The 15531-nt window shown below is 41.4% G+C and overlaps 1 protein-coding gene across 3 annotated transcripts in view; it reads left to right on the top strand.

The window, feature by feature from the left end:
• The window catches only part of SNTB2 (syntrophin beta 2), a 115456-nt gene extending 100397 nt beyond the window's left edge, over window positions 1-15059 (top strand). The window contains exons 6-8 of one of the 3 annotated variants that reach the window (XR_002325065.2): window positions 1386-1570; window positions 6924-9418; window positions 13508-15059. Coding sequence is in view for 1 of the 3 variants with exons in the window: in XM_020989089.2 (XP_020844748.1) it covers window positions 1386-1570; window positions 6924-7016 (278 nt within the window). In the remaining 2 variants the exon portion in view is untranslated. Of the gene's footprint in view, window positions 1-1385; window positions 1571-6923 lie in introns of all 3 variants that reach the window. The other 2 variants (XR_013484513.1, XM_020989089.2) reach the window with 2 other exon arrangements.
• The last annotated feature ends 472 nt before the right edge of the window (window positions 15060-15531 follow it).

Below are 15531 nucleotides of genomic sequence, written 5' to 3'. Positions count from 1 at the left end.
TAACTGCCTGATAGACATCTCAAACTGGATGTCCTATAGACATCTTATACCAAATATGTCCAAAACTAAGCTTATTTTTCCCCCTAGATCCTTTTCCCTCCTACCTTCTCTGTTACTATAGAGGGCAGCATCATCCTCACAGTCCCCTGGGTATACAACCCAGGAGTGGTCCTGGATTCCTCACTACCTCTCCCCCCATGTCCAAGCTGTTGCCTGTCAAATTCCCCTTGAAACATCTCTTGAATATTTCCCCTTTTCTCCTCTGACACTGCCCTCATCACCTCACACTTGGATTATCGTAATAGTCTGCCTGCCTCAAGTCTCTTCCCCCTCTCCCTAACCTGTCCTCCATTTGGCCACCAGAGTGATTTTCCTAAAGTATCATGTCACTTACCATACCCCACCCCATCCTACTTAATAAACTCCAGTGGCTCCCTAATGTCTTCAGGATCAAATATAAAAACTTATTTTTGGGGTTCAAAGCCCTTCCTAAGATCCCCCTGCCTCCAACAGTATTCTTACACCACACATACACACACACACCCATACACGCATACTCTACAGTCTGGTGACATTCACCTCTTTGTTGTTCTTCACACAAGATACTGTATCTCCCAACTCTGAAAATTTTCACTGGCTTCTTTCTGTCCTGCATACTGTGCTCCCTCCCCTCTTCTCTACCTCTCGGCTTCAGTTCAGTCCGAGCTGAAATCCCGCTGTCCATGGGAAGCCTTTCCCAGCCCCTCGTAATTCCAGTGCCTTCCTTCTGTTGATCATTTCCTGTTTATCCTGTCTAGAGCTTACTTTGTATGTATTTGTTTTCACATCTCCCATTAGACTGTAAGCTCCTTGAGGGCAGGACTGTGTTGCCTTTCTTTGTATCCCCAGTGCTTAGTACAGTGCCTGGCACTTAGTAAATATGGGTTTTTTATGGGCTGACTGACCTATCAACTACCTGTCTTCTTTCACTGGCCCTTCCACAAAGACCTTTCCCCGTGATTCTGGGTACCATCGCTCCACACTGACATCCTTTTGTACTGTGCCACCACTCATTTTGATATATTTTATTATTTCGTATTTATGTCTGAGTTCCCAAGTTAGAGTCCTCACTCCTCGAGGCCAGGGACTACTATTTAATTATTTAAATATTTAATTATTTGTAATTGGATCCTATGTCAAAGAGAATATGGTGGTCCCTTTTCTGTATCAATGGAGAAATCAGTGACCAAAATGAGGCCTTGGTTAGTAGATGCCAAGTAAGCAGTGACTCACCGAAGTCTGAGCATGTGTCACCTTCCTCACTCCAACTCAGAAGAATTCTCTGGCCCTTGACAGCACAAAGCGTAAACCCTCCTAATTGTGCTTGCTTGCCTATTTTTGTACAGGTTGCATAATGAATGGTCAGGAAGTGCGACTCACAGTGCATTATGAGAATGGATTCACAATCTCCCGAGAAGGAGGAGGCCCTGGCAGCGTGTTATATCGATACCCCTTTGAAAAGTTAAAAATGTCTGCTGATGATGGTATCAGAAATCTGTACTTGGATTTTGGTGGTCCTGAGGGAGAACTGGTAAGCAGGATTGGGGAAATCATTTTTAAAAGTTCTAGAATCTTTTTTTTTAAGGCAATTGGGATTAAGTGACTTGCCCAGGGTCACACAGCTAGTAAGTGTCAAGTGTTTGGTCTGAGGCCAGATTTGAACTCAGGTCTTCCTGACTTCAGGGCCAGTGCTCTATCCACTGCACCCACCACGCTGTCCCTAAAAGTTCTAGAATCTTGAAGAAAATAATGGAGGTAAGGTAGGAATGAAGTGAGCATAGCATTACCAGATGTCAGATTATATTATGAAGTACTAATCACAAAATAGTACTGGCTTAATAAAAACTAAGTCACTAGGTGGTGCAGTGCATAGGGCACCAGGCCTAGGGTCAGGAAGACTCATCTTCCCAAGTTCAAATCTGGCCTCAGACACTTAATTCCTGTGTGACAAGTCACTTCACCCTGTTTGCCTCAGTTTCCTCATCTGTAAAATGAGCTGGAGAAGGAAATGGCAAACCACTCCAGTATCTTTGCCAAGAAAACCCCCAGTGGGGTCACAAAGAGTCAGACACAGCTGAAAAGGAAACAACAACAAAAAGAAAAATAGCTCAGTGGAAGACCATAGGTCAGCGAGACCCAGAAGCTACTGAAAAGGGCTATCCTGGGTTCTGTAAGCCTAAGAACACAGACTGTAGGAGTGGAGGCAGAAGGAAGGATTCCCTATTTAATAAGAATGGCTGTGAAAATGGAAAACACTCTGAGAAGTTGGGTTTAAACCAGCACATCCTAAACTATATAGTACAATAAATTTTAGGTGCATTTGCCACCTTAATATAAAAGTTCACATTACTTTAAATAAAAGCTAAAACTTAGGAAAGACACCTTTCACAAAGGGGAAAATTTTTTACCCTCCGGATCATAAAAGTTAAAATGGATAGTTTTAATTACATAAAATTAAACAGCTTTTGCACAAACAAAATCAGTTCAGCTAGAATAAGAAAAGAACCTGTCAAATGTGGAAAAAATCCTCACATCAAATATCTGTGATAGGTAGGATATCCACGTTATCTAGGGAATTGACACAAATATATAAGACCAATAGCCATTCCTCAGTTAGCCAGTCCATCAGTAGGCATTTATATTACATTTATTACTCTGATAAGTAAGTGATCAAATGTATGAACAGTTTACAATGACCATATGAAAAATTGTTTCAAATTACTAAAAACAAATACAAATGAAAACAACTCACATGCCTTAAAATGGCAAAAGATGGTAAAATACGTGACTACCATTGTTGAATGGTTCGTGGGAAGACAGTCACCCTTAGTGGACACTGTTTGAGCTGTGGATTGGTCCAGCTGCTCTAGAAAACAGTGGTGCAAGACGAGGCACTGACCTGTTCGTACCCTTTGATCCAGTGGTTTTATTACTGGGCAGATACTCCAAGGAGGACCAAGATAGAATGCCTCTCATAGCAGCGCTCTCTGTGCTAGCAAAACATTGACAACAAAGGAGCTTTCATCATTCGGGGAATGGCTGGACAAACTATGGTACAGGAGTAATGGAATGGAATGCTCCTAACTCCACCAGCGAGTGGCGAGTGGAGTGTTTCATCTTCCTTTGGACTCATGGTTTATCATTGAATCGATCACTAAAGTTGTTTTCACTGTATCAATCATCCTTGTATTTCTGATCACTTCACTCTATGGCAGTTCATCGGGCTTCCCACTCTCATCAGAAACTGTCCGTTTCATCATTTCTTCTGGCATAGTAATATTCCATTATATTCATATATACAGATTTGTAGCCTTTTTTCAATAGAAGTACATTCCCTTAGTTTCTGATTTTGGGCTACCACAAAAAGAGATTTTGCAAATATTGTTGTACACATAGAATATTTTTCTCTTTGTTTTATCTTTGGAGTATAGGTGCAGTGGTTGTGGTATCCTTGGGCCAAAGGGAGCTATTCATAGTTCAGTAACTTTGGGGACATAGTTCCAAATTGCTTTGTAGAATGGGTGGAACAGTTACACTGTACCTCCACCCACAAAAGACAAGTGTGCCCATTATCTCTGAGCCACCCTTTGTCCTTTTCATTTTTTGGGTTATCTTTCCCAGCCTAATGGGTTGTGAACTGGAACCTCAAAGTTGCTTTAATGCTTTGCATTTCTCTATTATCTGGAGTATTTTTTCACAAAGCTTTTTATACTTTGAATGGCTTCTTCTGAGAACTGCCTGTTCATATCTTTTGACTATCTAGTGGGGAATAGTTCTCTTATAAATTAATTCCTTTTTTTTTGTAAATGAGACCTTTCTGAGAGAAATTTGCTTAAAGGAGCCTCCCCCCCTTCCCAGTTTGCTGTTTTCTTTCTAATTTTAGCTGCATTGGGTTTTGCTGTACAAAATATTTTTGATTTTACAGACTCACAAGTGTCCATTTTGGCTTCAGTGAGCCTCTCCATCTCAGGCAGATAAGCTGAAACCCACTGACAAAAAACCCGAGATATTTCAAATGGCCGTTTCACCTTATTTGCCTGTTTTTCTTTTTTTTCTTATGTTCTTGTTCCATGTATTTGAATAACTATATTTGTCAATGGAAGTTAAAATAAATTTTACTTTAAACAAAGTAAAAGAAAGAAGTCTTTGACAAAAGTTTTCTATTGAATGCTGATGCTAGTAGCCCTTTTAAAGAAATAAAACAGAACTATAGCCAGTGCTAATACTGGCGATCTGTTAAGAGGGGGCAGTTGAGATTTAGTCATTTAGTTGCCAAGGGAACTCTGCTTTGAATGGAAATAGTCCGAGAGCTGTGCCCACACAGCATGACACGCTTTCTCATTTGCCTTCTGTCTGTGGAAGGATAAGGAAGCAGAGATGTTTTCCCTTGGAGGAACAAAGCAAGGAGGTAGAAGGCCCAGAGGCAGCCTGGAGACAGATGCTCTGGAAGTAAATGCCCACCTTTGCTCTCATAAGCAGTCAGCTGGTTCTTCTTGCCAAAGTTGCCCTGATGCTCCAAGAAGAAGCAGTGAGCCCTTGAACCTCAAAGGGGTGGAATGGGGGACGGGACTGGATTTGTGACTTTATTGCTGTAGGGAACTGCCAGCGAGGAAGCTCCCTCTATCAGGGTAGGCCAGCACTTCTCTGCAATTTCTAGTGTTAAGGAGCTGTCTGGAGCTCTGAGAGTTAAAGTGAGTTAGCTGCCCAGGATCACAAGGCCATTTTGTGTCAAAGGTGGGCCTTGAACTCAGGTCTCCCAGGCCCCAAGCCCATCTCTATCCATTGCACTACAATTCCTCTGTAAAGGTAAACTCCCTTTTGAGATCAAGTTGTGAAGGGCTCTGGAAGCTAAACAGAGAAATTACCATTCTAGCCTAGAGTTAACAGGAAGCTACTGGAGTTTATTGGTTAGGGAAGTGACATGTTTGGTTCAGGATTTAAGGAAAATTGAACTGTGTAGTTTGAATTGGAGTAATGAGAGTTGAGGCAGTAAGACCAACTAGGAGACCATTGCAATGATGTCAGCTATTGGAATGGAGAGAAGAGATGGAAGAATGTTGTGGAGGCAGATCCAGATCCAGCGAAATCTGGCAGCTGGCGGGATCCGTGGGGCGAGGGAAAAGGAGGAGTGAATAATGCTAGTTATAAATCGGGAAGTCGGACAGATGGCGAGGCCTTGGGACAAAAATAGGGACTTTGCAGGAGGAAGAGCAGGGGAGAGTTTGAGGGGAAAGAGAAGTTCAGTTCTGGACAAACCAAGTTTGAGATGTCTCTGGGACATCCATTTTGAAATGGCTATTAGGCAACTGTTGATGTGGTTAAAACCTCTGAGCTCGGGAGAGGGTAGGGCTGTGTGTGTGTGAGAGAGAGTGTAGTTATCTGCAATTGAGATGATAGCGAAACTGATAATGATGACGAGGGTACCAGAGAAGAAGAGCTAGAAACAGAATACCGAGAACACCCTCAGGTGGACAGCATGATGTGAATGATGAGCCAGCAAAGGAGATGGAGGGGAGCTTGGATAGATAGAGTGGAGAAAAGGGTGTCCAGGAGCAGAGGGCAGTCAGTGGTATCACATATACAAACTGTGTTGAGAAGGACGAGTCCTAAGAAAGACCATCAGACATGGCGAGTGAGGAATCATTGGTAACTCGGAGAAAGCCGTTTCCGTTCAGTGATGAGTACAGGAGCCAGACTGCAGAGGACTGAGAAGTCAGCAAAAGGCAAGGAAGGAAAGACTGGGCATATGGTCAGCATTTTCAAGGAGTTTGGACGAAGAAGGGAGGAGAAATCTAGAGTGAGAAACTAAAGGGATGATAGAGTAGTGATTTCTAAAGCCTTGGGCATGTTGGAACACAGTAGATGAGGAGCCAGTGTATGGGAAAAGGTGGAGGGGATGGAGAATGAAAGCTGCTGGGGATAGGATCAAGGCACGGCCTTGGAAGGGGAAGGGTCATCTTTTTGTCAGCCACTTAGGGAGAGGAGATGTAACTGTAGAAATTGTTCTCATAGTTCTGTTCACTTCGGTCTATATCCATTCATAGAAGTCTTCCCAGTTTCCAATGAAATTGTACATCTTGTAATTTCTTTTTACACAAAATATTCCATTGTATTTATATACCATAATTTGTTTAGCTATCCGCCAATCAGTGAGCACCCCTTTAGCTTCCATTGTTAACTACTATGAAAAGAGCTGCTATACATATTTTTGTACATATCTACCTCAAAACTTGCTTCATTTAAATTTACTGTGGTTCTTAAGTAAAATAAATGACAAGACTATAGCAGTTTCAGAAATTTCAGAGTATTCTTAACTTTATATACAATAAAAGTCACCGGTCCCCCATTTGTCCCAAAAATAAAAAGAAGAAAAGAGTACCTAATTGTATAAAATCAAATACTGACTTACCGTATCACTGGGCCCATCCTTGTCTGGGTATAATTCTTTATTAGCAAAAAATATTCAGTTAACGTTTGTTAAGCAAGGCATTGTGGGTAGGCGCTAGGAATAGAAAAATGAGAAAGGATGTGGTCCTTGTCCCAAAGAGCTTATATCTGTTGTGAGATTATCTCTTTTACACACACACACACACACACACACACACACACACACACACACACACGCACACACACATTAGTGGAGTTTAAAGCAGCGCATGATGAGAGTAAAAGGACCTTTGGACAAAATACGGTAGGAGACTTTGAGGAGAGAGGGGACGCTTCTTTCCAGGGGCCTTTGAGCTGACCCCTGATGACAGAGGGGCCCTCGAGTAGCGGGTGGAGATGAGGGGGGTGCCTTACCCTAGGGCTGACGCTGGATAGCTTGTGTGTGTGTCGCACCTCTCCATCTCAGAGTACTGACTGGCTCCTTGCTCTCCCCACAGACCATGGACCTGCACTCATGCCCCAAGCCAATTGTTTTTGTGGTGCACACCTTCTTGTCAGCCAAAGTCACGCGCATGGGCCTGCTGGTGTGAGCCCAAGGCCGCTGAGCTCTGAGCATCACAAGGAGCGCCTCCACCTCCGAAGAAAACAATTAAGCACAAAAGAAAGCTGCTTCTTTGCTCTCTCCTACAGCATCAGTGCCTTGACAAGGACCTGCAATCACTGCTAACCCAAAACCGTGTTCAAAGAACATCCCATGAGGACGAGCCACCACATGCAGGAATTCCGGCGTTCTCCCTGAGGTCCCTCCCTGGTTAGGGATGGGGAGGCGTGACTTCCATGACTGTAGAATGATGAGCTATTTTCTGTATATTCTCTGTGTTCATCATCTGTTTGTGTTTGTCTCTCTTCTCCCATGATGGGGTGGGGTCGTGGTTCTTCTTTCCAAATACGAGCAAACAGTAGAGAGACATTTCCCTTGTTCCTGAGTTCATGGGCTTGATTTGGTGCCCATCCTCACACCCGACATCCATGCTGGACAACTCTCCCCACCCATTCTTTGCAAGCAGGCTGTTTGCTTTGCGGCCATTTCAGGGGCTTCCTAAGCTTTGGCAGGAGTTTGCCATCTCCTTCTGTCGTGTGAAGCCTCAGTTGCGGGCCCCATGGGTGTCCCTCTCTCTGTCATGATACTATTGCTACATCCCCACCACGGCCATCGTCACCCAATTTACCAAGTTTTATCCCTCAAGAGTGTTTACTTTATAGCATAAAACTTGTAAAATGTTGGTTTAGTTCACCACATATTTTTAACCAGCACCTAGCAGAAAGAATATTGGAGACCAGGGTATTACAAGGAAATATCTACTCATTTCAGTTTGGGTTTTTTTTTTCTCTAATGTTTTTGGAAGGAAACAGAGGATATTATGGTATGAGACTGATTTTACAAGAAAATCTTTATTTTATACAAAGCCATTTTTTAATGGCTTGCCAAATGTGCCTTTGGTCAAGATGGGTCAGATGTAGGTGAATATCACAAGCTCCATTAAAGGAAGGTCATCTCAGTTCTGAAGAATGCTTCATTAAGGTGAGCTTCCATAGCTGCATTTTTAGCAGCTGGCAAAGCTCCTATAGAGAAGACAAACCTGGAAGAGTTGCCATCCTGTTTCAAGAGTGAACTTTGGAGGAATGATCTGCCCCTTTGCACAAATGCTATCAGCAATCCCTTAGGGCCATCTGATCCCAATGCAGGCTCTGCGATATATGGGCTGGTTTATCCCCCACAACGTGATAGGGAAAAAAATTATTCATCCTTAGCAATGTCAAGACCCAGTGAGGCTCTAGAACAGCCCTCTGGCATTCTTGAAGTATTCTTGACATTACTCCAAAGAAATGGAACAAACAAGGTTGTTGGGTTTCTGGCATTGTAAATCCTTCCCTTCCCCTAATCTTAACAGGGCTACGTTTATGAAAAATGGTTAAAAATAAGAGTATGAATGCCATTTGAGTTATAACAGTCATCCTGAATCTGAAAGGAAGGCAGCAGCGAAGCCTTACAACTGGCCTGGATGTTGACTCTGGCAGACTGGCTGAAATTCAGAAAGGGGCAGGTGTGCGATCAGAGAGCCAGGCCAGCAGGGGTCTCATTGGAAGGCTCCCTCCTTTCATCAGGGAAGTGCTGGAGGGCTGGGCATCCCATGAAGGATCCCTGTAGTCAGCATTTCTGAAATGGTGATGAAGACTGGGTACATGGTAGAGCAGTGCTAGTGGTTGCCTCTTGAGCAAGCACAGGCCAGCTCTCCCCGCCCCTTCCCCCCCCCCCCGGACCGCTGCTCTGCCCCTTTCCATGAGCTGCCTGTGCTCTTGCATAATTCTCATGTGATCAGGATGAGGAAGGTGCCCTTCTTCTCCTGTCCCAGATCCATGGAATTTCTGAAAACTAGACCTAAGTTGTCCCCCCTACTTGAACTGCAAAGATACAAATCCAAAGGCAAAACAGAGTTACTTATAGAATTTGTTATTTTCAAAATCCATAGACTCATCTAAAATTGGAACTTACAGATTAATTGGTCTTTTAAATATCTTTTTCATCTCAAATCCAATATGAATTTTGATAGTAAAAGTTTTAGTGGCTGGGAGCAGCCAACAAGACCCAAGGATTTTTTTTAAATGAATGCCTTGAAGCCCAGGTTGTGTCTTAAAGCAGAATTCCAGCACTGGCTGCGGTCAAATCTAGGAGCTCTGTCAAATCTCTGCACAATCCAAACATCATTACGTTGGACTGCTGTTTTCCAAGGTGAACAAAAGTTTAACTCTGCAGACTGAAATTTCCCCAACAACATCCTTAGATTCCTGCTTTGCTGTGGATATTTTTATATATTCTTGTTTTGGGGGAGAAAAAAGAAAAGCCTGAGCCAACAAGAAATATAATCATGGGAATGTCTGGAAACCATTCTATTCATCCTTCTTCACAAGAAGATTTTGTACGGGGTAAAATGTAAGTGAGAACAAGAGAAGCCAACCCTCGTCTGTCCTTCCTAACCTGGGATCAGATTGTGGATTTCATTTCCCCCGGTTTGGGCTGCTCAGGCATAAAAGCATCAAAGACCTAAGGGTCTTGATTAGATCTTTGCACCTTGAAAGAGAAACAAAATGGAAGGGAATAGAAGCCCACCCACAAGACCCCAGCCTCTCTGGGAAGCCTTCAGACTGTACCTGGTAGACCCTCTTGGAGTCATCCGATCACGGGTGGCCAGGGTACACTTGGTGAGATCCCTATCCCACAAATGGAGTGTTTTATGAAGGGACAGTTTGGATAAATGGGTTTCCAATTAAGCTCACCGAATATGGCAGATTGTTTGAAAAGACGGCATTGTTGCCTTTCTGCCTCTGACCACCGGCCTGGCAGCTTTTGGTCCCCTTCTCATTTTTGATGAGAAGACTTGTGAAAGTGCTCGGTGCTCTCCATGGGTGGAGCTTAAAGGGAACCACTGGGCAGCGGTATTTCTTGTTCACACTCCTATGCAACCGAGGTGGGGGGACTGGAGATGTTCTGTTCCATACCCCTCTCCCCAACATTCATGCGATTGAGTTCATAAGCCACTGGTCGGTGAGAGAGAGCCTGCTCTTTTCTGCCTGTGACCCTTTCTTTTCTCTTTTTCCTCCATTCCCCTCTGTCCTCACCCTGGCATATGATAAAGAAAAAAAACTGAAAGGTAGGAATAGCTATCTTTTTGTAAAAGGAAACCTTTCCTTGCAAGGTCAAAAACTAGAACTCGACCTGCAAATTACTTTAAAATCTAGCATTATATAGATAAGTATTTTTCTTTCATGTGTGTTTATGCAGTTATTTATTAGAATAATTATAATTGTAATTATATGTAACTATCCAGTAGACCCCAGAAATGTGAGGTATACTGGCTATGTGCACATATTCAGAATTTTATTCTAAAGGCCATTCAAGTCTTCAAAAGCCATCTTTGAGCACTTTTTAAACAAGGGATATCTTATCGGTTCATATTATCCGTTCATATTATCTGCACTCTCAATAACTTTACAATTCCAAAAACTGACTGCATAGGCAGGAAGTAGAGCTATGGAATTCCTTGTTTGTTACATTTCTATTAAAAAAAACACAACTTGTACTTTAAATAGCAAATAGTTAAAGCTGTTACTGCTATTCATGTCTCAAAATTAACTCTGTAAAGGTATATGCTAGTAGCAAAATCTTGCTTGCTATTTAAATTTGCACTTAGCTGCCAACTCCTAAGTTTTCCTCAGTTTTTTTTAAAATAAAAATCCATGTGGAGAATTAATAAGGTCATGTTTCTCCCAGAAAAATAGCTTTTGCTATAAATGGTTTTCAATGACAAGGAGGTGTGACTACATTTGAGAAAAGGTCTGATGGATTTTTTTTTCTCAAAAAACCCTTCAGATACTAGGGTATAATTTATATGCATGTTATATTAGTATATTTCAAAAACAAAAATGAGACTGTCCCTGTCCATGTTTTTTCTTTCACCTACAAACCACCTTGTAAGCTGCTATGCAAATTATCTTCAAAGCCCTACCTGCTTAAAGGGTTAATTAAACATTCTTTAGGCTCTGGGGAAGACATGTAGACTTTCGCACTTTTCTCTGTTTTATTTTTATTATTCTTAGCTCTGACACTTAAACTGAATTATGTTAATGTCTTAATTTTGGTGGCTATAAACTATTGATTTTAAATAACATTTAAACTGAACAGTGTTGCTGCCAAAGTTAAATGAAATTACAGTTGATCTGTCAAGTAGGAAGGCCAAAGGTTGCTATTGAATTCTGTATTATTAAATGAAAAGTTAAATGCCAAAACTCTTTGGTTCTGAAGCTGCTTGCATCGGAGAAATTCTAATTTCTATAAAATGAGGACTTCTTTTAGACCTTAGAACTTTGTTTAAACTATATTTTAGGTTAAACATGACCCACTGCCCTACTGCAGATTGCTTTTTGGCAAGACCTCATATGCAGTCAGTGAAGTCTGTAGTATTTTTCAGTTAAATTTAGATTATTTTTGTCTCCTCCGCCATCCCCACCCCAGTATAGGAAGTATAAGAACTCATTATTTGATGCCCCATTTTAGTAAGCGCCATCTTTTACTTGGTAACCTAGGCACATCAACGTTTAACTTCTGTTGAATGGTTTAAGATGCTAATATGCTTTTAAAAACCACACAGTTCATAAAAATCAATGTTGCTGGGCTCTTACCCAGCACTTGGTAAATACTTATGAGTTGATAAATATGTCTGAAATGATTACGCTACCACCTTAACCATTTGATTCTGTAAGGGTCCTTATAAGTGATGCATGAATTTGAATGACTTGTCCTAACAATGTTAGAGATTTATTTTATGTAGAAAATGTGTTAGAGTAGCTACTCTGAAGCCCTTCCTACCAAAGCTAAGTTTGGCTTTTGCTACGGGTGATGCAGGTTCAGTTGCTTAAGTGAGTCTGGGCCCATATTGCAAAATCTGAGTTGAAGGGGCTCCTCCCGCACCCAGCTTTGGCCATACCTGACCAAGAATCCCCTCTGCAACACCCCCAACAAGTGGTCATCCTGTCTTTGCCTGAGAACCTTTCAGTGAGTAGAACCTACTGCCCCCTCAAGCAGCCCACTGTACTTACGGATGGTTGCAATTGTCAGAAAGTTTTATCTCATTAAGCCGAAATCTGCCTCTTTGCAAATTTTACCTCTTGTTTCTTGTTCTCCCTTTTGGGGCCATGCAGAACCAGTCTGTTCTTTCCATGAGAAAGCCCTTCTTCAGATATTGAAAGTTAACTATACGATTTCCCCTACGTCTTTTCCTTTCCAGGCTGAATTTTTTCAGTTCCTTCACAGATTCTCTTATAGCACAATCTCAAGGCCCATCATCATCCCAGACGTTCTCCCCTTTATCGGTGTCACCCACAGCCGACTGGTCCTCATGTAGTCTGATGGAGGTAGGGTACGGGAGGCCCTTCTTCCTCACTCTTGCCCTCCCGCCTCTCCCAATGCAGCCTAAGATCATGTCACTGGTATTACGGCTGCTGTATCACAGGGGTGTCCACTCCCACTGGGCTTCTATAAAGTCTGCTAAATTTCCCCAGGTCTTTTTTCAAACATTGCTCTCTAACCAAGCTTTCCCCATTTTATACTTTTGAAGCTGATTTTTTTGAACTCAAGTGAGACCCCTTATTCTTATTAGCAAGAATTATTTATATGCTTTAGTTTTTAAGGAATATTTTTAGATGTGATGGGTTTTATTTCAAACTTGGTGAAATTTAACTTCAGTGTCTGGTAATCTCTCCAACAGTGCCCTACCTTGCTTATGAACTTCTCCAGTGGCAGAACTTGAAGTATTTTTTTCTCATTTTCCAGCACTCCTGCTTTTGATGTCATGGTTCTATGTGCCTTTTTTACAGATAACATCTGGTGCTTGCTGTCTAAAGAACTTAGTTACCAGTAATGTAACATATTAAACATAACTCAACTTGCCTAAAAATGTGTTGGCTAAAACTAGATATAGCTTATGCTGTAGTGAGAAAGGACATTCATTCACCGAGCATTTAAGTGCCTACGATTCCCAGTACTGCATTTGGTGCTTTGGGGCTTTCAAAAGAAGCCAGACTTGTTGGCAAATCTAGTTCATGCCCAACTAAATCATGCCTTCTCTTACACAGTAGGTTTTAAGGACTTCATCTCAGATTTTTACCAAAGTGTTTTCCCATTTTTACTAATTGGGTATGCTGGCAAACCGTACAAAAAGGCCTGAAGTGATACTTGGGCTTTGAGAAAAGGCTGTCTATCCCATGAAAATGAGGGTGATAGTCTGAGCACTTTACAGGAAATCTCATATTACATTAATTATGCAGGAGGGAAAAACCTGCAGGAATTGCCTCAGGGGGAAGGTAGTGAATTCCCATTCCATGGTAGACTTGGAGGAGAAGTAGAACCACTCTTAGGAGTCTTTGGAGAGGAAATTCAGGACTTGGAGAGGGATTGGCTTAGGTGTTTTGGGGTTCCTTCCAACTCTAAGATAGCATAAATTGGTTTTTTCTTTCCCACCAGAAGAAGGAAGGAAAGGCTTGATGTGACATGTCGTGGAATTTCATCTCCTAAATAAGATGCGGCCAAACAAAGCAAGCTCTGTTCTGAGTGAAGAATGGAAGACAGAAGAGATGGGGAGAGAGAAGAGGAGATTCCTTCAATGACACAGAGCAGAATTAAATAGGATTACTCTTTGTTCCACCCATCAACTTTTTTCTAAATGGTGCTGTTACATAAATTCCCAGACTGACATCCCTCTCAATAGCTCCTTATTTGCATAGTAAAATGCTTCCTTAGTGATTGGTCAAAATGAAGACATTGGGAACCTCAGAGAAATATCCTTTTTTTCTTTCTTTTTTTTTTTTAAGCAACTACTGGAGACGTGGTCCCAGAACATGGAATGTACTTGAGAAAAGAGAGAAGAAATTTTTTAATTTATCAAAAAATTTTCATCCAACCAAAGCCCTTTTCTGTACAAAATGCCTTATTGAGTTAAAAATAGGTTTTTCCTCAGACCTCACAACATAGATCAAGTTTTTAAATGGATGAGCCTCAGGTGTATTCAGAAAACGTATTCATCTTCTTGGTATAGCGTGTAAAAGTCACATTGGCCCTTAACTAACCCTTTGTTTTCAGATATGCTAGGACTGTACGTGAAAATTGGTCTTTGCTTCAGTGTCTTGTTCCTTTCATTAGACACGCCCTTGGAGATCCTGACGTTCTCCGTTATATGTAATTGGGATCTCTATATTTAGGTATCTGCAGTCCATAGCTTGGGAAATGTCATTTATCCATTTTTTTGCTTAAGTGGATTCAGTTACACTTTTCATCTTTATGTAGTTACCCTATTAGAAGGCAGGAATATGGATAGCTTAAAACTGTATTTCCTATTTAGCATCACCACTCACTCATAGCTGTTGCTTCCCTTAGCAAATCTGCCCTTTGGAAAGAGCCATTTTAGAATTTCTTGCTGTAACAAATGGCACCGGTGTTATGTTTACACAGTGAATACAGCATGACAAGTAACAGCTATTCCTTTTGGTACCATCGACCCCAAAGATTTGGTGAAATAACCTGTGTAAAATCACTACCCAAAATGGCCCATTTTGACTGACATCTGTGAAAATTCTGGCTCCCCTCCCCCTTTTTTCCCTCCCTCCTCCTTTCCCTTCTCCCTCTCTTCACCCCATTCCCCTCTCTCTCACATATTGTTCCTGGTGATTTTTAAATATTGAGACTAAGGAGATTGTAATAATACTGCTAGATAGAATCAAAAGTATATCCTGTATTCAAATAAGACTTCTTTCCTCTTATCTTGGATCTTCTGGCTGATCTAGGCTACCAAATCAAAATATTCATGTAAAACAGGGCAGTATTGTTTTCTTAACAGTCAATCCCAGGAAAGCTTTATATGTACACTATAAATATGGATACATAGACAACACTTTCCTTGAGTTGCATATTAACTATAGCATTGTACATTACAATGAAAATGTGTGACCTAAGGGCAATATATATAAGTACATATATACCTTTGTAACCTTTATATTGTAAATAATAAAAAGTTTTGCTTTTAGATGTGCTTGTTTTTACCTTCAGTGTTTCCTCTTATAAGATATCTGTTCAAATTATTACCTGCCTCAAATGCCACTTATAAATAGATTTAGAGCAACCACATGTTCCCAGTTAGGGTTTTAATGAGTAATAAGTTCTTGTCCTGGTTGTACAGCTGACTTCCTGAGGATAGAAGCTAAATCATTTGATCCTCTGGTTCTGTTTTCATGCAAATCATGGAGGGGAGTGGGGGGGGGAGAAGAGATGGGGGGGGAGGGAAATGGTGTTATTTTTCAGAAATGTTAAAGAGAAATAAGAATAGTTGAAAATTGATGTGTCAATCATTTACTTTGAACATTATCCTCGACAACTGTTTTAATCCTGGCCTGTTTCCTCCCATCCTCAGGTGGATGTCTGCTCAAGAAATGCACTTGACATAACATAAGCCTGAGCTTATTATAATTAACACAGGTAATTAATAATTATCAAGGCAA

This window comes from Phascolarctos cinereus, unplaced genomic scaffold (genome assembly GCF_003287225.1).
Source record: "Phascolarctos cinereus isolate Bilbo 61053 unplaced genomic scaffold, phaCin_HiC Scaffold_2;HRSCAF=192, whole genome shotgun sequence".
NCBI classification, from domain to species: Eukaryota; Metazoa; Chordata; class Mammalia; order Diprotodontia; family Phascolarctidae; genus Phascolarctos; species Phascolarctos cinereus.
This window is presented reverse-complemented; position numbering and strand designations above follow the sequence as displayed.